This window comes from Corvus hawaiiensis, chromosome 2, assembly GCF_020740725.1.
Source record: "Corvus hawaiiensis isolate bCorHaw1 chromosome 2, bCorHaw1.pri.cur, whole genome shotgun sequence".
NCBI classification, from domain to species: domain Eukaryota; kingdom Metazoa; phylum Chordata; class Aves; order Passeriformes; family Corvidae; genus Corvus; species Corvus hawaiiensis.
The window spans coordinates 91,128,093-91,150,199 of record NC_063214.1 but is presented as its reverse complement, the minus strand read 5'-3'; the positions used below and the strand labels follow the sequence as shown (position 1 = coordinate 91,150,199).

The window sequence follows — 22,107 nt, the reverse complement described above, 5'->3', positions numbered from 1 at the left end:
TTTCAAGTAGAGAGTGCTATCACTAATGTATATAATTTGTTACATTTTTAGTACAATAATACATCTATCTTGTTTATCTGTAGTTTCAGTCTCAGTGATGTAGGCATTGAAATGCAGTGTTCTTGAGTGTGGATTTATTATTCGTCTCTTTCAGGTAAGTACATTTGGTAGCAAGGAAAAAAGTCTAGGTGAGAAAGCATGTTAAAATTCTGCTTAATGCATTGTTAAAGATGTCAATCTTTCAAGAGCTAGGAGGGATTCAAGTTTTACTTTGCTGGTGACTAGACTGAGGCTCAGAGGACTATGTGTCTGTCTGTCCATCTGTTTCTCTTGTTAACTCACTCGTAAGATAAATACCTGTTCTAAGTGCCTAACTTAGTACCAGACTTGTCAGCCTTTAGGTAATCAAGTTTTACCCTCAGTGTAATTTTAAATATCCAGAGCAGTGAGTGTAGTTCCCAGGTAGGAGATACTTTTTTATAAAAGGCGGGTACCAGTGTGGGGTGGGTGCAGTGCCCAGGGGCTGGCAGGGGCTGTGGGGCCCCTTGTACAGCAGCCAGGGCTGCCTGTGCTGGACACAGACGGCTCCAGCCAGCTCCAACTCATCCCCTGCGGCCAAGATGGTGTCAATTTAGGGAAAAAGCATTGAAGAAAAAGTAGGATACCACAAATGCAGTGTATGGGGACTGAGGGGAAAAAAAAGGGTGAAAACCGTTTCTGCAGAAACCAAGGTCAGAGAAGAAGGAGCAGATGTGGTGTTCTGGGTGCTGGAGCAGGATTCCCCTGCAGCCCTTGGAGGGAACCATGATGGAGCAGACATCCACTGTGGAGGACCCTTTGGTGGAGCCAGGTATTTCCTGAAGCAGACTGCAGCCAGCGAAGAGGAGCCTATGTAGGAACAAGTTCTCCTGACAAGAACTGTGGTCCGTGGAGGACTCACACTGGAGCAGGTTTATCCTGCAGGACTGCAGCCTATGGAGACGACCCACACTGGAGCACTTTGTGAAGGACTGCAGCCTGCAGTAAGGACCCACACTGGATCAGGGGCACAGTGTGAGGAGGAAGGAGTGGCAGGGAGGAAGCATTATGGACTGACTGCAGCCTCCCATTTCCCACCCCTTGTGCTGCTGGGTAGGGTAGAGGAGGTGGAGGAGTTGGGAATGTAAGGGTGAAGTTGAATCTGGGGAAAAACGAGTGGTGGAGTGTTTTGTCTTTGTTTCTCACCATCCAAATCTATTTTAATTTGTAATAAATTGAGTTTTCCCCAAATTTGAGCCCTTTTTGCTTGTGATGACAGTTGGTCTTCCAATGTCGTTTTTCTCCCTGTTTTTTTTCTTGACCCATGAGCATCCTCATCTTACTTTCTCCTACTGGGCTGCTGAGGAGGGGAAGTGCGATAGCAGCTGGGTGGGCATCTGACAGCCAGCCAAAGCCAACCCACCATTCTACCCTAACAATTGTGGTTTTAAATATGAAACCGAGCTCTACTCACTTCTTAAAACTGCCTTGTAAGACCCAGCATTTTGTGGCAGTTTTGGGATTGCAGGTCCCAGATGGTCAGAGCCATCTGTCCATGGCCCTGCAGAAGGTGTTTGCTGAGCCTCACGACTCTTCAGGACTTTCCTGCTGGCTGACTCCTGTTACGCTGCTCTCTTGTCGGTTGCTTGCCATATTTTGAATGCAAGGTTGAAAGGCCAGTCTCCTCCCATGACTATTAAACACATTTATCATTAGGATCCTTAGAGGCCTAGAAGGAACAAATATTTCTCCTTTATCAGATAGCCAGTAATTTGTCAGAATTTTAGGCAGTGCCAGACTGCTTTATGCAGTGCCAAACCATGTTGCTTCAGGAGGTCTCAGCACCTGCACTGTATCCAAATTACTACACTGTTTATTTCTGTCAGTCCTGCATTTAGTCTCTCTCTACCACAGCTGGGCACAAGTAACACACACTCATCCACTCTTCCTACCTCCTTCCAAAAATATATTAATGTATTTTATTGATTAATAGTAGAGTTGTATTTCTGGGAAATTTTCCCCCCCTCCTTTTCTCCAATATAGTGCAGAATAAGAGTTCAGATCACACTGTATATTGAATGCGAATTTTGCAGCTGAAATTATTGTAAGGGTTCTGAAATGAGCTGAAATTTTACTTATTTTTAATTTATAGCTTTCTAGTGTTCACTTTCTAGGGTGAGCAAGCCCCATTTTCATTCTCTCCCTTTTCTGTGTCCTCAATCATTCTTGCCATGCTGTTATCCTTGCTTTATCCTTTCTGTTTAAGAGAAGGACTTAAGAGTGTTCCAGATAAGTCTGCACTGTTGTTTCATGGAGCAGTTTTAGTGGTTTTTGTGTCATCAACACGTTCCATGTATACACTGTGAGTTGTTGTGTCAGCAAGCCTGCCCTGCAGTGAGCACGCTGTTTCACTGAGCTGTACATACGTCATAAGTTCATAAAATGGTTTGGGTTGGAAGGGACCATAAGGGCCATGTAGTTCCAACTCCCACTAGGCCAGGTTGCCCAGAGCCTCATCCAGCCTGGCCTTGAACACTTGAAGGGATGTGGCAGCCACAACTTCTCTGGGCAACATGGTCCCGTGTTTCAACACCATCACAGTGAAGAATTTCTTCCTAGTATTTAATCCAAATCTACCCTTTCGAGTTCCCTTTCTGAGAGCATATGGTTCATTTGGAAGCATGTAGGGCAGTAGCTTACATGCTTTTTGCCTTTATTCATGGACTTCCATTTGCCTGTGTTGCACATCACTTGTCATCAGATTGAAAAATTGCTGTAGTTGATGTGGGCCACCCTGAGGTTCCCTGCACTCCTTTTGTTTCTCTTGCCTATAGAATTTTTTACCCTTCTGAGATCTTACTGTATCGCCACTCCTTCTTTTCATCAGCATCATTAACAACAGGCTTTCCTACAGAGCCCTGAGGAATACTGTTATTAAACTTTTGTAGTGGTGAAGGTGGCTATTTAATACTGTTCTTGCTTTCTGTCTTATCGTTCATTTAACTCAAAGTAGTGTTTGGCTTCATACGCTATTACTTGCTTTTTCTTCTTCAGTGGCCAAGCCTTTGGAAGTCTAAGTAAGGTTTCCTGTATTCAGTGCTCCACTGGCACAGTCAAGCCTTTCAGGAGATTTAGAATATCTAATTCCAGTATCAATTAAAAGTGTTTAATTCCAGACTAGTAATACCCAATTTCAGCCATTTCAGTTTTAAGTTTAAGGAAATACTGTGCTTAATGTTTTTTAGCCAAACTGTCGGGTACTGATGCACAAATGTGTCTGGAAATCCAAATGCCACCCCTACAGCATCTGAAACACAGAAAGGCACTGTTCACTGATCTCCACTTTCAGAAGCAATGTATCTTCTCAGTGAGGGAATACATGGTGTTGGTAGCAAATTATCTACATCATCCCAAGACTTTGGAAGGGTTTTATTAGCTCATGCTTTAAATGTTTTAACAGTTTTATTGTTTTAACAGTTACTTACTTTGTTGGAGGTTATAAACCAGGTGACCCTTGTTTTTAGGAACTGCTGTAGGTAGACATCAATCTGACTGTGACTCACCAGAACTGACTGTAACTGTTGTGTCAAGTGTCAGAACTAGTCAAGAACTTAACTCAGTTAAGTTTACTGAATTAACTAAGTTTGTGCTGAAATTACATCTTTAGAAAAAAGGTTTAATGCTTTGTTATTTATCTTATGAATAATTCTTCCCACCATCAAGCTTTTAAAACTCTGAGTTATGTTTTTAGCATAAATTGTCTGCACTTTAGAGTTGATTCTTCTGAGCGAACATTCCAGTCTGAATGTGGGTTGAAAGAATTCAATTTTTTTATATCCATGTGTAATAAAAATGCATTTTTTCCGCAATAAAACTTCAGCTAATTGGCATGAACAAGGCTCAGTTTAAGGTGAGACACAGTTAGACATTAACTGCTTTACACTGAGGCAAAATTAGTAATGGGAAATACTAATAAAAATTTTGGATATTAAGTGATGCCCAAGGCTGTTTCTAGAGTAATTTCATGATTTCTGAATGAAAAAAATATTTAAAATATATTAAATGATTTTAAAAGTTGTACATGGTTTTCTTTAATTGTCTGGGAATTGAGTGGAGGGTAAGTCAGGTATCTGTTTTTTAAGAAAGTGAATGCATAGCATTCTAATCATGGATAGTGAGCTTTGCTCCAGGAATAATTCAGGTCACAGTTTCTGAAAGATCTGTATTTCATTTGCTGTTAAAGGTGAATCTTGTGTGGTCAGTAAAACAGAGGATTACAGGTGAAAAATGGACACTACCTTGTCTGAGGGAGTTAATTGATCCTGAGAGATTTTCATTCTAGTAATATTTCAAACAAAAAAGGCTCCTGAATGGAGTTTCAAAACTTATATTTTTCCTTTTTTAAAAATTCAAAGCTTTCACTGAAAGTCTTTCAGTCCGCATTTGTAAGACACTTGTCTTGAGTCTTAAAACTTGTTTTGCAAGTGGTAGATGTGATATGAATTTGGAAAGGCATTGAAGATCAAATCTGGAAAGGAATTCAGATAAATTTTGTAAAACTTGTAGGAGATGAGCTGCTAAATATCTTAACAGAGATTGTTTTGAACCAGGATAATAAAATCCCCTAGCGTGTGTTTAGGGCAGAGTTTTAATAGTATAGAACTATAGCATGGCCTATAATAAGCTGAGGGATGAATGTCATTAATTATATGCTTGGTTGGTATGGATTTTTGGAATAAAAAGCTTAATCATAGATAAAATTAGGACAAGGGAATTAAGGTAAAGTGGAATGGGTTGTCCTAGCACATGCATTACCTGGCTTTTTTTGGTTGACTTCCTAACTAACCTCCTTTTAATGAGATTTTAAATGCAATTTTACTATGCATAATAGGTATGACAGTGTAGGTATCCATAAAGCCCAGAGACTGAAAGAATATAGTGTCATGTAACTCTTTTCTTTGGTCATGATGAATCTTTGTTAGACTTTTACCAACACTTTTTTTTTCTGTCTACTGCAAATAAATCAAGAAACACGTGTCATATGTGTGTGTAAATATCCCTGACTGTTCTTCAAATGGTTGAAATTGCTTTTTGCTGTTCCACTGTTCTAATAAAGAACTCTTTTTAAGTACTGAGGACATTCCTTTTGCAGCCTTCATAAGTTTTTTTTTTCCCATTTCAGCTGTCATGTAGATGTTGATATGTAAAGCAAAATGGCAAAAATCAACACCCAGCACTCCTACCCTGGTATGCACAGCCTGTCTGTCAGAACTATTGATGAAGATATCGAAAGGATTGAAAATGGCTATATCAGGTAACATTTTCCTTTCATCACAGTCAAGAGGATAGATTACTCCATAATTTGTGGAACTCCTGTATCTCCAGGCATGGGAGCTAGAATTATGGGAACACTGTGTCATGAGATTGTTGACCCAGTGCACTTAACTGACTTAAACACATATATCCCAAGTACAGGAGATATGGACACAGGGAGGTTGTCATGGCTTGCCGTTTTGGAACCAGGAGCTGTATCACCTAAGGAATAAAGCCCATTTTCACATCAGTGGGAAGTACGTTAACTCATTAAAAAGAAACCTCTTTCTCGAGTCACCACACAGACAGCAGGGTCTGTGCTTCCAACAGAGTATGTAGGATCTGGTGAAAAAAAAGATCCTTCCAGCACCATGCAGTGAAAAGCCTTGGGAAGTTTTTTTAAAAGCAGCCTCTGCAAATTGCCTAGTTCCTGTGATAGGGAAAGTCTGTAGTGTATAAAGAATATCAGTATTTTTGTACTGGATTTTCAGAGTCTCTCCCTGTACAGAGGAAATGTAATAGTTTCTTTACATTTACCTTTCTCTAGTTTTGATAGTTTTAAAGTGGCTGTTTGAAACGTGCCAGTGAGCTTGCACTTACCTTTTGCACAGTACCAGTCATTCCTCTAGACTGGGCAAAGCCTGCTGGGCCTGCAGAAGGATGTCGGATTATCCATAGCATCTGTGAAGACTGGAAAAAGTTTTCTGCTTTTGGCTTGTTAGGGCCAACCACCTCCTCTATGTGGACCTTGTCAGATTGTCTCTTGCTGTTCAAATGCATACCCAGACTAGAGCACCCAGAATCCTGATGGGCTGATAGGACTCCCTGTATTACAAGGATTTTTGGATTGCATGTCCCTAGCAGCTACTATGGATGCTCTGTTTGAATTGTTCCTTTTTTTCTTCTTGCTTTGCTTCCATGATACCTTCTGTCACACAGGTGTACCTGCAGTACTGAAAGTGGACCTGATTTGTACTGCACAGTAAGGCTTGCTTGATATAGTTACACTACCCCGTGGTCTCCTTAGGGAGATTTACAAGAGCCCTGTCCCTTTCTCTCCATTAAGTCATGTCTTAGAAAAAGTGAAAACACAGATCAAAATGAGCCTCTTCCTCTCCTTTTTTTAAGTGTCCTATTTGTAGCGGATGTAAGTGATTGGCAGCTCACAGCATGGAATTACTGGCAGGGGTGTGAGAGTGGGGTTATCAAGGTTTGAATGTAGAATTAAATCCCTGTGGTCATCTGCAATTTCAGAGGCAGTGACTTTGACAGATAGAGGAACTGAAATATGAATTTCACTGTATCATCATGGTGATGGTCTTGAAGAGGCATTTATTTAAAAGAAAGTTTGATATTATCAGCATTAATTGCAGGAGTTCATAGATGAATAAAAAGATACAGTCTTGCTCTGTAAAAGAGATCTCACATTTAAGATTTTTGGATTGTTGAAATGATTGCTAGTAAGATGTATGCAATATCTTTGTACTACCATTCAAAATTTTTGTTATATATTTTTTTAAACTCAGATTTGGTTCAGAATATGTCTGTACCAAAAGACAGAAACCATCCAGAATTTTAGCTCTTCTGGTATTAAAATATGCAACTATAGACTTTGGGATAAAAGCACCACATTTTCTAGAGTAACAGCATTTCTTCTTTGCCTTTACCTTCCTCCAGCTCCTGTTAGCTATAGTTCAACAAAGCAATTAAACACATTACTTAGTTCTTATTAAAGTCAGTGGGTGTTAAATTTATGCTTAGTGCTAGGGATGTGCTTAAGCACTTTTCTGCTGTGAAATGAGGCGTTACCAAGAAAAAGCATTCACTGCAACAGTTAACAGAAAGCTGCTACTGATCTGTAAAATGCTGTGCTCATTTATGCTGCAGTGATTCATGTGCCTATATCCTTACTCTGTAGCATGTTATAAAGTTGGTTCATTTTGTTAAAAAAAATCAAAAAACCCAAAAAATAACAAACAAAACTCCATTCTTAAAACCCAGCCTCTGTGTAGAAACAGCTCAAATAGGAGAGGCAGCCCATTGGCTTATAGACACAGGTTGGCTATCTCAAGGTTGGAAGTAGGATTCAGCAGTGCCCTGCAGACATCTGGATTTCGGTGTCTTCATGTGAGTGGGTGCCTATGTTCCTGCTGTCCTGAGTGGGGATGTAGTCAGTACTGATGGTCAGCAGCATGCAGGGAACTGCTCAGCTTACCCTGAAATTCAGTAACTCTGCAGGCTTCTTCGCCTCTCATGATTATGAGAGGTATTTAGTTGCCTAAAATAGGTGGCTAATGCTATTTGAGATACCATAGAGTATTTGAAGTGTTTAGCTGGTGCTGGTGGATGTGAGGAGAGACCTATGTGCCCTGGAGAGGTCCAATAAAGTATTGTGAGATGTTCCAAATGGTACCAGACTCCTATTCTGTAGCAGCTGACTTAAGCTCTGAGATGGCCATTGGCTGTAATGGGAACTTAGATGCTAATTAGTCATGGCCATTAACAATATTAGAATTTATTGCTAACATCTCACAAAATGTATATTATTCTGTAAACAGGAATAAAAGTTCTTAAAACCAGCCATAGTAGTGCAGTCTGAAAGACTGACTAGTCCAGTATCCTTTCTTCAGCAGGTCTGTAGGCAGTTTCTCCAGGAAACAGTAAAAAAGGGTGGACAAACTGTACTATTCTCGCAGCATTCATCTCGAGAGAGTTCTTGGGCTGAGTGTGGGCTTTATGTATCTGTCAGTCTGTAATGAGTGTCTGTTCCATGAGTTTGTTCACTGTCCCATAGAAGGACGTTAACTTTGGCAACCACAATATTCTCAGCACTGGCAACATAAACTAGGTTATAAAAGTTTTTCAATACTAAATTATATCTGTTGGTGTTTTGTTATTGGAGGAGAAGTAGAAAACAGCTAATAGTTGAGAATCCTGGGACCGTCAGGATCTATTTTAGCGTTGTTCTTTGGGTAGAAATAATGAAGTTTCACGTCTGTTAGTTTCTGAGCTGTGAGTGCACATAAAATTGAGCTGCTAATTATCCTCTTGTGGGTATTCAAAATGCTGTTTCCAGTTGTTATGAAGATACTGCAAGTATCGTTTTAGTCGGTGTTTTCCTGGCAACACAGATTAACAGACTCATGTGAGAGTTCTTGTTTGCATTACAAAGGGGGAGAAAAGTGATCCTTAATGGATGTAACAAAGTCTTGTAAAAGTGAATACTAAAGACTGAAAAACACAGAGAAAACCGAGGAGTACTATAAAAATAAACCTGGAGTGAACCCTAATAAAGTCCAGGTTCCAGTGAAGTCAATTTCAGAACTCCATTACCGGAAGATGAGACTAAAATTTCACCTATTTTTCTCAAATGCTGATTTTTGTAAGTGCTAATAAGTAGTCTTTAGCTTCTGAGCTTGCTAGAATGTCTTGCAGAGCCTCTACTGACTTCAATTCATACTGGATGGCTCCAGAAGAGTAGGAACATGGGCTTAGCAATATGGTTATCAAATATATGCTGTATTACTAGGGAGAGGACAATTTGCTGGACTGTTTCCTGATGCAGTGGTGGAGAGAACCAGATGGGGGGAAGTCTGGTGAAGGCTGTGTGGAATTCTTAAAAAACCAACTTGTTTTTGCAGAACCCATTCACTGTATGAGGATGCACCCTCAGAACTGCAGGGAGTCGTTTCTGTGGAGGGAAGGCATGTACCTGAATCCCAGGCGAGCTCCTTCACGGGCAGGGGAGCAATGGCAAGGTAACATACTAACTAATATAATTTCCAGTATTAAGTTCAATTTGCTGAAAGAGACTGGTCACAATTTGGAGGCAAAGAAACAAGAGCCGTTGCTTTCCAAGAAAATGGATGGAGTCCAGCTGAAGAAAGTCTATAAGAAGTAACAGAAGTTGCATTTGACCTTGATTCATCACTTACTTACTTCTAATAAAAATCTCTGAATCTGAGAGAGGCTGAATAAGCCCAAACAAATTTGTAATATATAAAAAAATAAATTATTTTTACATAATTGTATCTGAAAATACATTAAATGCTGGGGACATGCATGAAGTGAGGCCGACTGTAAAATAAATGGGTAAGTGTTTGGTTCTGGCTGATAGCTGATGCAATGTTTGTTTCCTATCAAATAAAACATAATGATTGTTCCATTTTGGTAGATGGCTCTGGCAAGGGAGGAGAAGAGGGATCTTGTGTTTTGAGTGCAAGAATTTCTCTCAGTTTTTAGAATCCAGTTACGTTTATAATGGATTTGGAGCCTTAGCCAGCAAAATTAAAGCCAACCATTGTCTTAAATTGTTTAATTTACTGGGACTTAAACCTGTCCCAGTGGAGCTTCAAAACCTTATTGTGTCTACTTTGCATCTGAGTCTGCAGGGCTCTGCCTTCAGATACCATTGTTGGACACAGCACAGATCACAGTCAGTTTAAGCATAGTGTTTTTCAAAGAGCAAAGAACAAAATTATTTTAAAACTAGGGTTAAAGAGTATTGTTTACACTTCAGCCTTTCGAGTAGTGGAGAATAAACTAGTATTTCCCTGTTTGCTTGTCGGATAATGACACTGCCAGATGTAGATTACAAAGTCTGCAAGAAGTTGAGTTTAGATGAAAAAAAGATTATAGATGTGTCTTTTGTGTAAAAATAAAGCACATGAATATATAAATTAATACTGAGAACTTGCATTTTAATCTTTGTTTATAGTTTCCTTTACCCTTTTTCAGGACAGTTTGAATTACATGTGTGTGTAGCTACAGTTATATATACTCTGAATATACAAGGAAGTTTCTGATGTAAACGTGAATGCCTAGCAATTTAAATATGAGTGTAGCATAACATGGCTCTTGAATGGAAATTCTCAAGGATCTCAGACACCTGAATCTGATAGACTTCACTTTGAGATGTAAAGGCCCCATACTCAGCAAGAATATTCTGTTGCTCTTGCAGAGCTGATACAGTAGAATAGGAACTGTTGCATGAGGTATTTTTCTGATTCACTGCAGAAAGTGATCTGTGAAATTGTGGAAAGTGACTGGGTTCACACAGTTACTCTATCAAATTTAATTTCGTAACAGGTGGAGATGTGGAGAAAAATACTCCTGGGCTGGTGTTTGTGTGGATGTTTTAAGGCATCTCACGTTCCTGTCTGGTTCAGTCGATTTTGTATGTGTGTTCCATGCAGGCTGTCACGATTTGTCTTATCTGTAAGGTCATGGGCCATGAGACACCTGCACCATGAAGACCAAAGGCCTGATTCTTTCCTAGAACGTATCAGAGGGCCGGAGCTCGTAGAGGTGTCCACCAGGCAAAGCAATATCCGCTCCTTTCTGGGTGCCCGTGAGCGGCCCGGGGGAGCAAACAGGTAAGAAGACATGTTTGTACTTTAAGTGAAGATGACTCAAGTTAAGGTGTTTTCTTGGTAATTAGGATGTAAGTTGTATTTTAAGAAGAGGGTAAGGAGCTTAGCATGGGAGATGAACAGAGTATCTAATGCTGCCCAGGAATCTTCACTAACTGAAGTGCTGCACTTTCAGCAGACTTTCTCTTTCACCCTCAAAACACACTGTGACCAAGATCATGAAGTAAAGGATTTTGATCATGCTGCTTCAGGCAGAATGATTTCTCAGAACTGGAATTTTATCATACGCAACTTGATGTTGCTAAACTGCTCTCGACTGAGGGAGAATGCAATTTCTATTTCAAGAATCTAGGATGTTTCTACTTTTGTTTTTTCAGGATCTTAATGTGCATTATATGCAAGTGTTAGGAAACTCAAAGAAGCAGTTGTGCAAAATGTGTCATTACTTTGTTATACTTACTCATAAGTCCATCTGATAACAATACAGAAAGTTTCTGATGCAGAAATGACAAAATCGTTTGGATGCTGATTTCACTTACTAGCACATACACAGTCTTTGGTATGGAAGGCAGGCTTAGTCTTAATTTTTTCCCCGTAAAACAAAAGAGACGCCTTTATGTGTTTACAGTTTTTGATTTGATGAATTATTATTACTTTATAAATGGTTGATACAGTGTTTTAAATTTAACTCCAGCTAAAATGGGAAAATGAAGTCCTAAGACAAAAGCTGACTTTCTGTTTGGCATTAGGCTTTGAAGCAGAGAGTCCCATATTTTTTTGCATAATTAAAGATTGGTAGGTAAGCAAGTAATTAATTTCAAAAATCTCAGCAAGTAATTCAGATTAAAGCAAAAACTGTTGAAGGTCTGTGCATTGTACAGGTTACTTTGATTTGTTGTGGTCCAGCACAGCCTTATTATTATCACTTGATCTACTCCTTAGAAATTCAGCTCAAGAGCACATTTTATTGAATTAGCCAGATTGTTGCCTGATTTCTCAGGTGTCTGGATCAGTAACAACTGCAGATGGGAAGTAATTAGAGAGAACTACATTGATCCTGGGCCAACAAACCTCTGTATAAGGCTATTTGAAGTGAATTTAAGAGCATCCATTCTCAGAGCCTTCTCAGTTCTATGCTGTTGCTGGTTGACAGTAACTCTCCGTTGTTGTATCATTAATTCTGCAGCAGTGGTAGGTATGCTCGTTACTTATCCACAAGCCTTGACACTGCATCTGTGAAGAAGACTTGAAAGGATTGAGGAAAGCTTAAAATAGTAGCCCAATGAGTACAGGGCTAAAAATAGTGAGGTGCATCTTGCCATGCACTAATACGCCTAAGGACAGGCTTCAGACATCAGATGTGGTCACAAATGTGTATGCCAGGCACATGGCAAAAAGGAACTGGTGCCTTGAAGTAGTTATGAAAAGGGGCTTATCAAAGCAGTAAAAAGGGACCTTGATAATCTTATCAGAGCGTATGTGAGAAGCTCGTGAGTCGGTCTTTGTGTCGGTAAACACGTGTGTGAAATACCAGCAGTCTTTACACTCTTTAATGTGTTTTATTTAACTTGCTTGCAGTCACTGGCCCTTAGCCAGGTTCAATGTCAACTTTAGCAACAACACCAATGAAGAGTAAGTACTGTTAACTTCCAAAGACCTTTCTACTACCAGCAGCTTCTCTTTTTCCCTATCCAGCCTAGTAACATTTGTAGTGTAAACTCTCCTTAGTTCTTCCTAATCCTTTCCTAAGAATATATTTTTATTATAGAGATCCTAAGAATATATTTTTATTATAGAGAAAGATCTAGTTTTCTTAGCATGAAAAGCATCCTTTGTGCTCCCTGTGAACTTCTTTTTGTCTGAAGTTACCCTTTCCTCTCAAGGAGTGAATTTAACTAAGCATTTAGTCCCTACCTTCTGTAGTTCAGCTGGCTGATTTTACTGCATTGCCAATTGATGCATTATTTTTTCAGTTTTTAAATGAGATTCATATATTAATATCTAATAATGGTCTTCCTCTTTTAACACAGTGGTCCCTTTTTGCAAATCAAATGCCCCAAAAATTCCAGGTTGTCAAATGAGAAGTGGATACTGATGAGGGCACTAAAACCCACTTATGTGTGCATCTTTTTAAAGTGTGTGTTTCAGTTCAGCAGGTACTGTTGTTTTAGAGTGAGTGACAGGCACCATAATAAGGCTGGTATTGCCACAGAAGCTCTGACAGAAGTTGTCCTTTTGAGTCTATTTAATATCATTGACAAGCTATTTCACAGTGTTACACCAAAGAGAAATTTATGGAACAATGTGAAGAGCTCCTGCAATTTAAATTCACCCAGCACCAATGTTTGTTGTTTGTCTTAGACCACAGCTATCTGAAGACACATCTGCTCTTTAGTATCCAGCAGCAGATCTGTTCTCATGCATAATGATAGGAATTTTTTTCATTGCTTTCCAGATGAAAACAAAAAATTTAAAAATAATCAGTACATCTTCTGATTGTGTCAGAGATACTTCTAGAAAACTCTTGGGGTTTTTTTTCTCCAAGTAATTCTATCATAGGCAAGTTTAAATTGTACCTTTTAAATGATGCTGCAAAACCTTTGTGCACATAGCTGAACAAGAGATATTCCTGCTCCTAAAGCAACTTTTTGGTTTGGTTTGCATAACTTTTATTCAAAAGGAAAATCTGTGTGCAGTGAACAGTGACAGAAATGTGCAGATTTTTATTTAGACTGGTGTAAAAGAAATGCTATAAGCCTGGAGCCAAGCCTGCTAGACAGAGCCCAAAGGACTGATTAGGACAGAAATACTTCTGCCTTACTCTGTTTCTGACAATGACTCATGTACCTTGGGCAAAAGTTTCATCCTTTCAATGTTTCATTATTTTTAAATGAAGACAAGACCTGTCTGTCTACCTGCCAAACAGTCTGAAACATACTTGATTTGCAAAGTACTTGACAGATGAGAAATGCAAATATTTGACTCATTCAAAGACTATGACAGTGTTTTTGTAAGGGCTGATGAAGTAGTTGTCTAAGTCTAAAGCTGCACACGGCTTAGAAACACAGCATGGATGCTGCTGTGTTGGGGTCAAAGAGAACAGACACAAACTGTTTTGTTAGTTACTGGATTCCAGTTTATTCAGTGTCACTGGTAAAGAAAAAGAAATGTGGAGTTTTCATTATATTAAAGACCTAAGTGTGCCAGGACTTGGGGAACTGTACATGGTGCTTTCAAGTCTTTGATTATAGCCAGCCATTTCCTCTGAGTGACTTCCAGTGCCAGACTGCAAGTAGATGGGAGTGGGACAAGTTGGAAGTTACCACAACAGAAAGATGAACAGAGGCAACATAAATGGAAGAACCTCACTTACGAAAGATACCTGTAGTTGACAGATGAGTTTATAGGAGATCTCAGGCCAGAAAAAAAAAGTATTGGTGTTAGATGTTGTGTGAAATAAAGTTTTTTCACTTTTTAAAAAATAAAACTTAATCATAGGAGGCAGCTGGAATTGTCAAAATATTCCAAAGTTCACCACCACTGAGACTTTTTGATTGATTCTCAATCTCAGCCTACTTTTCCCTGCATACCAAGAGCCACAAATATACAGTGGCCCTACCCTTTGAAAATTCTGTTTACTTGTAACTCTGCCTTTCTGGTAAGAATGCCAGGCACTTGAAGTGTTGAGGAGCTATGTTAATGCTAACAGCAGCAACTGTGCATTTGCCTTTAGATCAGACACCATGCATAGTAATCTGCAGTGAAGTCCTGACATGTTTTTTAAACAGAGAGGAGTTTTGGGGGCAGATTGGAAAATGAAGTGTTAAAGGGCAGTCAGTGACAGAAATAAATTTTTGAGCAGCAGTTCCCACTGCTGTGTAGGAAATCAGCCTTGGCAAATGAAAAACTCTTTCTTTGATTTGAGATGCATGTAGAAATAGAAGATCAGTCAAGCCAAAGGTTCTTTTCCCCTCCAGTTTTACTCCCTTGCACTGTGTAATTTTGAAGGTTTCAGTGGTGTTGGTCAGCTTGGTAGGTATTTCCCCGGATGTGGCAGAGTGGAGGATCTCAGCATTTTTTAGCAAATGAGTCTTGGCTTTTCCAAAGAACACTGTGGTGGTGCATCACTATGGAAATGTCTAAGGGTGAGAACTGGAACAGGTGCTCACTGCTGGTTGGTGAAAGCTGCTACTATCTTAAAATTGGGGGCTGTCATCTCCTTTGGAGGCCTCCTTTCTCCCTGTAACAAGCACATTCCTAGATGTGACTGCCATTCACAGCACAGACCTTTCTGGCCTGAGCAATGTGAGCAAGTGTGCATGGAAAGTACAAGTCCTGCAAGCAGCATTATTGCATATTCTGTCCTTGCTGTGGGATGTTGCTGTCATTAAACTAATTTGTCCATGCTTGACACCAGTGCAAAGGGAGACTCAGACCCAGTCTTGGCTGTTCAGAGGAGAACACAAAGCTCCCAAGGGAGCAGGAATCCATGGCATTCATTCAAACCAGACATTATGTGTGGGGAGTTTCGTTACCCACATACACTGTAGTGTGAGGAGCACTCTTAGGCTTTTCTGTCTAAGGGGGACACTTTCTGCTTCAAGGACTAGACAAATTTCAAATAAAAAAGAAGGAGATCTCAGATGATGGATTTTCTGCTCATGTAAATGAGGACGGTTCTTCACATCACATTACATGATTCTTGACCAAGGCATGTAGCAAATCTAGCTTTAAGATAAAGTATTGACAGAATCTTGAGAAAGACATTAACTTTCTGCAAGTTTGAAAAGTATTTGTGGGCTTGTCTGCATAAGCTAACATATTACAAGACTCTTCTGTTCAGACAAACCTAAGAATGGGGCAAGTCAGATGCAGAGGCAATTAATTAATTAAAATTTTGCTGGTTTTAAATAAGCATGAGAGGAGATTTAGCCTCATTTTGTATAATTACCATGAAAGCTTCAGACAGTCACAGTGGGGTTTTGGCTGTGCAAAGAAAGTTGACAGTTTGTTAAGCCATTTCACATTCTGTCATCCTTTGATAGGTTTCTTTTTAGATGCCTGGGTTCTTAAGAGTCAGTCAAACTGAAAGCATTTACTTAAAATCAGCCTGGTACACTGATGTGTGAAAAGGTCAAGAAGGTGTGGGTGACTAAGGCAGAGAATCAGCCAGCTGGTTACCTGATGTGATAGTGTGGTGGTGTCAGGGTGAGAGGTCTCAGCCTGTAAACCCTCTTTTCCAGTTGGATCCCTGTCCTACTCTGTCTGGGGTCTAGTCTAGTTTCCCAAACCTCCACCCTCCCCCTTAACCACTCAGTATTGGTAATATTGCTAAGCCTTGCATTATGTTGCACAGCAAAAAGGAAGAAAAGAAAGAGGTTAAAGAGGAGAAAAAAGAGGAAAAGAACGAGGAAAAGAAAGATGACAAAAAAGATGACAAAAAAGATGACAAAAAAGATGATAAGAAAAAGGAAGAGTAAGTATAAAGAATGTATGTGTGGTTGTAACACGTCTCCTACACTGCAGAACATGGTATAGCATTTCACTGTAACACTTTTACAACTGTTGTTCTGTAGACTGCTGATTCTTAGCTTGTCAAATCTTTAATACATTTTCCCCTTTGGGAAGGTTTCAACTGCTCAGCAAAGTTGTTTCATCTTGAAGACCTGTGTTTAGATCTTTCAGAAACAGCTTCCTATGTCAGTAAAAGGGAATTGAGCTACCTCTGGTTACTTTGAGTTGAAGATCACTCTTTAATTATGAGAACACTTCAGGACAGCAGCCTGCTTTGCAGAGCTGCACAGACTTTTCATTGTTCCAGAATTTCCATAACGATTCAGAGCAGATGAACCAAAAGTCTGGCTCATGTTACCATGTAGAAATATCTTACATGTAGAAAATTAAAGGTTTGCTAGTAAGTTTAGTTATTTCACTGACTAGTATATTTAATTACTTAATATGGTGCAGTTCATTGCTAGTGATCACTAAAATTTGCTTCTCTTGGTTAGGGGATGGTGTATTTCTGCAACAAAATGAGGTAATTTGAATGCTTTTGACAGAAATGGATCCTGTTCTTGCTTTGTTCCCCTAAAGCTGACCAAAATATGGTACCATTTGTATTTCCAGTGATTGAAAGTAACAATGATGGCAGATAAAAAGAGAATGTATTTGAGTGGACTTCACAGTTGAGGAGTATGTTAGAGTAACGTACTGTAGGTTTATATGTATGTATATGGTGGCACATGCTATATAGACTTGGGGGCATTCCAAATGGAATCTGATTGATCTTAAGATCTTTATTAATCAGAGCTTTTAATTTTTTTTTCCAGTTAGAAAGCCTTTGTTCTAAGCACTCTCTTTTGGCTTTAATTACTCTGTAGTGAAAGACTGAGCTTTGCAGTAGCCGAAAGTGTTTTGAAAAATTTTGTCAAAGAAAATTAATGTTTTAATGTCTACAAGGTAGTGTACTCTGACATATAAAGACCATATTTCAGGATCACCAGTTTTGAGGTGGTGACCAGTTTTCTAGAAGAAATGGTTTAAAACCAGTAGTGAAGATGGTAAAGTAAATACTTCACAGAATCACAGAATCACCAGTTTGGAAGAGACATCTAAGATCATCAAGTCCAACCCAAACTTTTTAGATTAAAGCTGCTTCCTTTACTCACATCACCTGGACATTCAGCTGACAGCAATGGTAATGCCAGAAATACACACAAATATGAAATAAATTATAATTTCGTTTTAATATATTTTCATTCTTGGAGATTAGGAAAAGTCACACAAATATGTATTCAACCACTGCCTGCTCACACATTCTACACACTATTATACAGTCCATAGATCACACTTTTACTGTTGATATAATTTTGCAGCTGTGGACCTCAAACCCACTAATATATATTTCCTCTGATTACATGCCTAATTGCTCTCTATTCCATATCAACCTTTCTCGTGCTGGAGGTGGGCACTTCTGAGCATACTCTTTGCCATTAGTCATGCTGTTCTTTAAGTCTTTACATTCCAGGCCTGTATGCTTCCTTTAGCATCACTTCCTTGTTGTGAGGCCTAAGGAGCCAGGACTGTGAATGTGTGAAATTTGCCTTTACATACTAAGACATGTTTCAGCTTTAGTCACACACACTGTATGTGCATATGCACACAAAGATTCTTACTTTTACAGACATGTATTTGAATACATGTGTTTTACTTGTTCAAATGTGTGCTTATGCAGTCATTTCCATAATAGAATTTGCTACAAATCAAAAATTAGCCTGCAAAGGAAGGCTCTTTCTCTAGCGATGAAAGGTAACCTTCTAACCAGAGTGATCATAAGAAACATTTAACAATTAACTTTTTTTTCATTGTGGTGCTTAAAACACAAGGCTGTGGGTTTCAGCCTGGGAGACATGAATGTCTGTGTTTCTCTTTCCACTCTTACTTTTTCCAAAGTTGGGTCAAACAAAGAAATAGAGCTTGTCAGATGGGCTCCCTGGTATCCCATCTGCACTGCCTGCATGGATACTTTCTCTTCTCAGGCAGCTGTGAGTTTATGATGAGATGAGCAGTCTCAAGAATAGGGAGATCCAGCAGGTTGCTTGCTTACATTTTCAGTGTAAATCTGCATGTTTTGCTTTTCAGGCAGAAAAAAGAGGTCTTTGTGATAGATCCTTCAAGCAATCTGTACTACAACTGGCTGACCATAATTGCAGCACCCGTGTTCTATAACTGGTGTATGCTAGTGTGCAGGTATGGATTTTAGTTAGTAACAATTTTGCATTTCAATCACTATGTTTCCTATGTAAGTCACCCTCTTATCTCTCTGCAGTATCTTTTGGGTGACTTACCTAGAAGATTTACAGTTCATATACCCCTTGGGATATATGTTATGCGTACCACTGGGAGTAGGTGCCAGTGTTTATTTTTTTTTCCCTTTTTGTCTAAAAGCAGGTGGATGTAACTTGCAACCTCATCCTGAGTATCCTCATGAGCGCTGGTGTGGCCTTTGTGTGCCACCTGCTGGCTGGCGGCTGAGCTGTGTCCTGGCCACTGCAGCCGTCTCCCTAAGCACTGCGCCAGGAACGAGGGCTTCTCATTACCCAGGAGACAACAGAAGGGAGGAATGTGGGCAGTGGTGGGGCCTCTTAAATTCATATAGTGCCTCTTTTGGATGCTCGAAGGGCACGAAGATTTAACTCGAGTATTTTTTTTCATGGTAGAATGTGGAAATCAGCTTTAGTGAAAGTGATGGGGGGCTGTGGAAATGGTTTCCTTACACTGTGTAAGATGGTAGGGAGAGATGAGGATGGCTTGCCACTGAGAAAAAAATCTTTTATTTGGGAATTATTTTCATGGAGATGTTTATTCTGTGAAATCTGGTGCAGTTTTAATTGTAGGGATATGTGTAATCCTCCATAAGTGCACTTGTGTGGCATATATGTGTTTGAGTTTTATTCCTGTCCAGAACACCTTTGAATTCTGAAAGATCCTGGTGTCTGTTTGGACATAGCTCCAGTGTGCAGATGTCTGGGCATGGAGATATGCTGCCTGTAATATTTCTGTTCCAGAAATGTGCACTAACATGCTGCTAGGACACATAATGCAAGTACTCTGCTTATGCAGTTGGCTTAATTTTTTTTCTTTAAATCTTTTGTTTCTTTAGAGCCTGCTTTGATGAGCTACAAATGGACCATATTAAAATGTGGCTGTTCTTGGATTATGTATCTGATATTATCTATCTTCTTGACATGCTCGTCAGATTCAGAACAGGTGAGTCCTTCTGGGATTTTAGTGTTTTCAAATGCTGCCTGTATATAAAGGGTGGAAACAAAGATTCCCCTGTGGGGTCTGACCACTGTAATATCCTGTCAGAACGCAACACTGGAGGCTTTGGGAAGATTAAATGTCTGATCAGTTTGGATTTTTTTAAGACTGGACATTCCAACACTTGCTCTTCACTTGTCTGTAAATTCAGTTCTGTCAGTAACAGGCATGCCAGATACTGAGTGAATAGCCACTGTAACAGGCTGTGTGGGGAAGGGACAATAGGGCAATTGGGGCAGGAAACCAACTGCACCTCACAAGTGCTGTTTTCTTAACCAAGCTGTGCAGCATCCTGGTCAGAAGTGGTTATTGAGTTGGTCAAGTGCAAGACCTGGCACCTGTCTCAGACTTCAATCTGTTCAGGTCCTACACTGGGAACAGGCAGTGCAGCCCCTCTGCCACCAGCTGTGCTTCTTGCAGCCTCTACAAGGTCCTGGCTGGGTTTCCCAGTGCCTGGTGATGGGATAGGTTTAACCTGGGAACCTCTGCTTAGGTCCTGCCTTCCTGGAGGAAGTGTGAACCCAGAGGATCTGTGAGGGCTATGCCATGCTATGCGTGAAGTGGTTCTTTTCAACTTCTTGCCCCTGTTTCTGTAATCCAGGCAGGCTGAGATTCTAACCCTAAAGTGCTATCTGTTTTAAACTGAACAAGGTTGTAATATAGGCCTAAGTAATGACATACAATGAACCATATCACCAAGTTGCTGAATAGTCCTTGATGCACTTTGGTGCTTGCACTTTGGTCCATGCTAGTGAACACCTGGTGTCTGGGCACAGCTAGGAAGACAGCGGAGGTTGGGTGTTGTTCATGGTGGTGTTTTTGGAGGGGCCTGGAAGAACTTACATGTGAATAGAAGCTGTCGTGGTAGCTAGTCTTGGGCCAGAAAACATTTCCTGTCTCATTCTCGTCACTGGTACAGACACAGCCTCAAAACGTCCCTTGAAAGGGTCCAAAACAACACTGATCGTTAAAAAAATGAGAGTAATTATAAATCTTTCATTTTAACATCTTGCCAATTTTATCTATTTATTTATTTAAAGTCATACTAACAGCTTGATATTAATTATGGCCTGTGACGAGTTGTAAACATAATTACAAGACGGGCTAAAAATGCTGTCATGTGGGAAGCACACAAGTCATGGCAAGCCAAATTCTTAAACTTAGCAAGTACCTTTTTCAACAGGAAAGTCAGTTTCAGGTACCAGCCTAAATCACAAGACTGCTGTATTTGGGGCAGGATGGGAGGGCTTAATCTTCTTTGTGTAGTTAAAATGTCAAATGTGCCAACTAAATTTAGCTTCTGCAGTTGTATCTGTTACTGTAATGGGAAAGAACAGAGCAGAAATTAGGCATGTCCAGGCAAGGCAAATTACAAATTTCCATGAGTTGTCCTGATAATGATTATATGGCTGTTAAAGCCTGGCTGGAATTTGAATTTGCTGCCTGGCTTGCAACTGCAGAATTGCTGGATGCATCTCCCGAATGCATCAGTGCAGGTGTCTGCTGCAGTTCCAGGCACTCCAAGAAAGAAGTTGCTTCTTTTAGGTGGCAAAATCTTTGTCAACTCTCTTAACAGTCCCTCCTGGCTCTGCCTTTGCCTGCTGCCTTTTCCTGTGAAACTGCAAGGACCATCTGCCCTGGAAGCCTTTGGGGAAGAGTGTGGCTTCCTGCTGTCTGAGGGCAGGATCTGCCTTTGAACTGAGATCTGGGTAGCCCCACAACTACTCTGATCATCAGCTTCTCCATGGTGCTTTTCTGTCTAGCTGCAGGACCAGTTGGACTGCATTTCACCTATTTGGTGACTGTACACTGTGAAACAGAAAAGATTCATGTGTCAGCAGCTGGTAGTGTTTAGCATAGCCTGTATTCTAATGCTTTCAAAAGATTTTACTAAAAGACTTTAGTTCCATAAGGGAACAAAAAGCAGAGAGATTTTATCTCCCTTCAGGAGGAAGGTGTTTTCAACGTTAATTTGCATAATTGTGTATCAGAAATTCATCAGGCTAGCCAGCTTTTCTGTTTAGTTGTATAACTAAAGGGCATATTTGACCAGCTTTTTCAGCAGTTTTCTGGGAGGCAACACATGCATAGCACGGGAGCTACTTCCATTTGTAGTTGCCATCAGTTTGCAGATCCAAAGCCAGATACACACAAATAGATGAGGCATCTACAGATATACCACACATTCCAGAAATACAGACGTGCTGTGTCGGGCACAAAGAAATGCAGATACTTCCCTGAGAAAACTTTAGATTGCTAAGGGATTTATCAAATGTGATAATCCTGGATATACTGGGAATGCTTTGGTTTTTTCTCAGTGGACTTTTTCTCCTGAGTGGCCCGGTTGGCCAACAGTTGGCTATCTCCACTTGCAATTGCAGCAAGTATATTGCAGTGCATAGACTGTTCCTTGTGGAACATTTTTAATGCTCTCAGAGGCACAAAAGAGCACTGTGGCTGTACTGTCTGCAGTAAAGGTTTCTTACTGCAGTTTATATCTACTCGTAAATTTTTTTAATCTAATACTTTTCAAAGTCTTTGTAATGAAGAAATATTGATGTGTGAAATTCCGCTTAGTAGC

General features: G+C 39.9%; 1 protein-coding gene across 2 annotated transcripts in view; it reads left to right on the top strand.

Moving 5' to 3' along the window:
- The window catches only part of CNGA3 (cyclic nucleotide gated channel subunit alpha 3), a 30,656-nt gene that overhangs the window by 4,063 nt on the left and 4,486 nt on the right, over positions 1–22,107 (top strand). The window contains exons 2-8 of one of the 2 annotated variants that reach the window (XM_048325105.1): positions 5,201–5,332; positions 8,973–9,089; positions 10,554–10,706; positions 12,282–12,335; positions 16,060–16,179; positions 18,345–18,452; positions 19,366–19,472. In XM_048325105.1, the coding sequence (XP_048181062.1) occupies positions 5,232–5,332; positions 8,973–9,089; positions 10,554–10,706; positions 12,282–12,335; positions 16,060–16,179; positions 18,345–18,452; positions 19,366–19,472 (760 nt within the window). In that variant the 5' untranslated portion in view covers positions 5,201–5,231. Of the gene's footprint in view, positions 1–5,200; positions 5,333–8,972; positions 9,090–10,526; positions 10,707–12,281; positions 12,336–16,059; positions 16,180–18,344; positions 18,453–19,365; positions 19,473–22,107 lie in introns of both variants that reach the window. The other variant, XM_048325095.1, reaches the window with a different exon arrangement.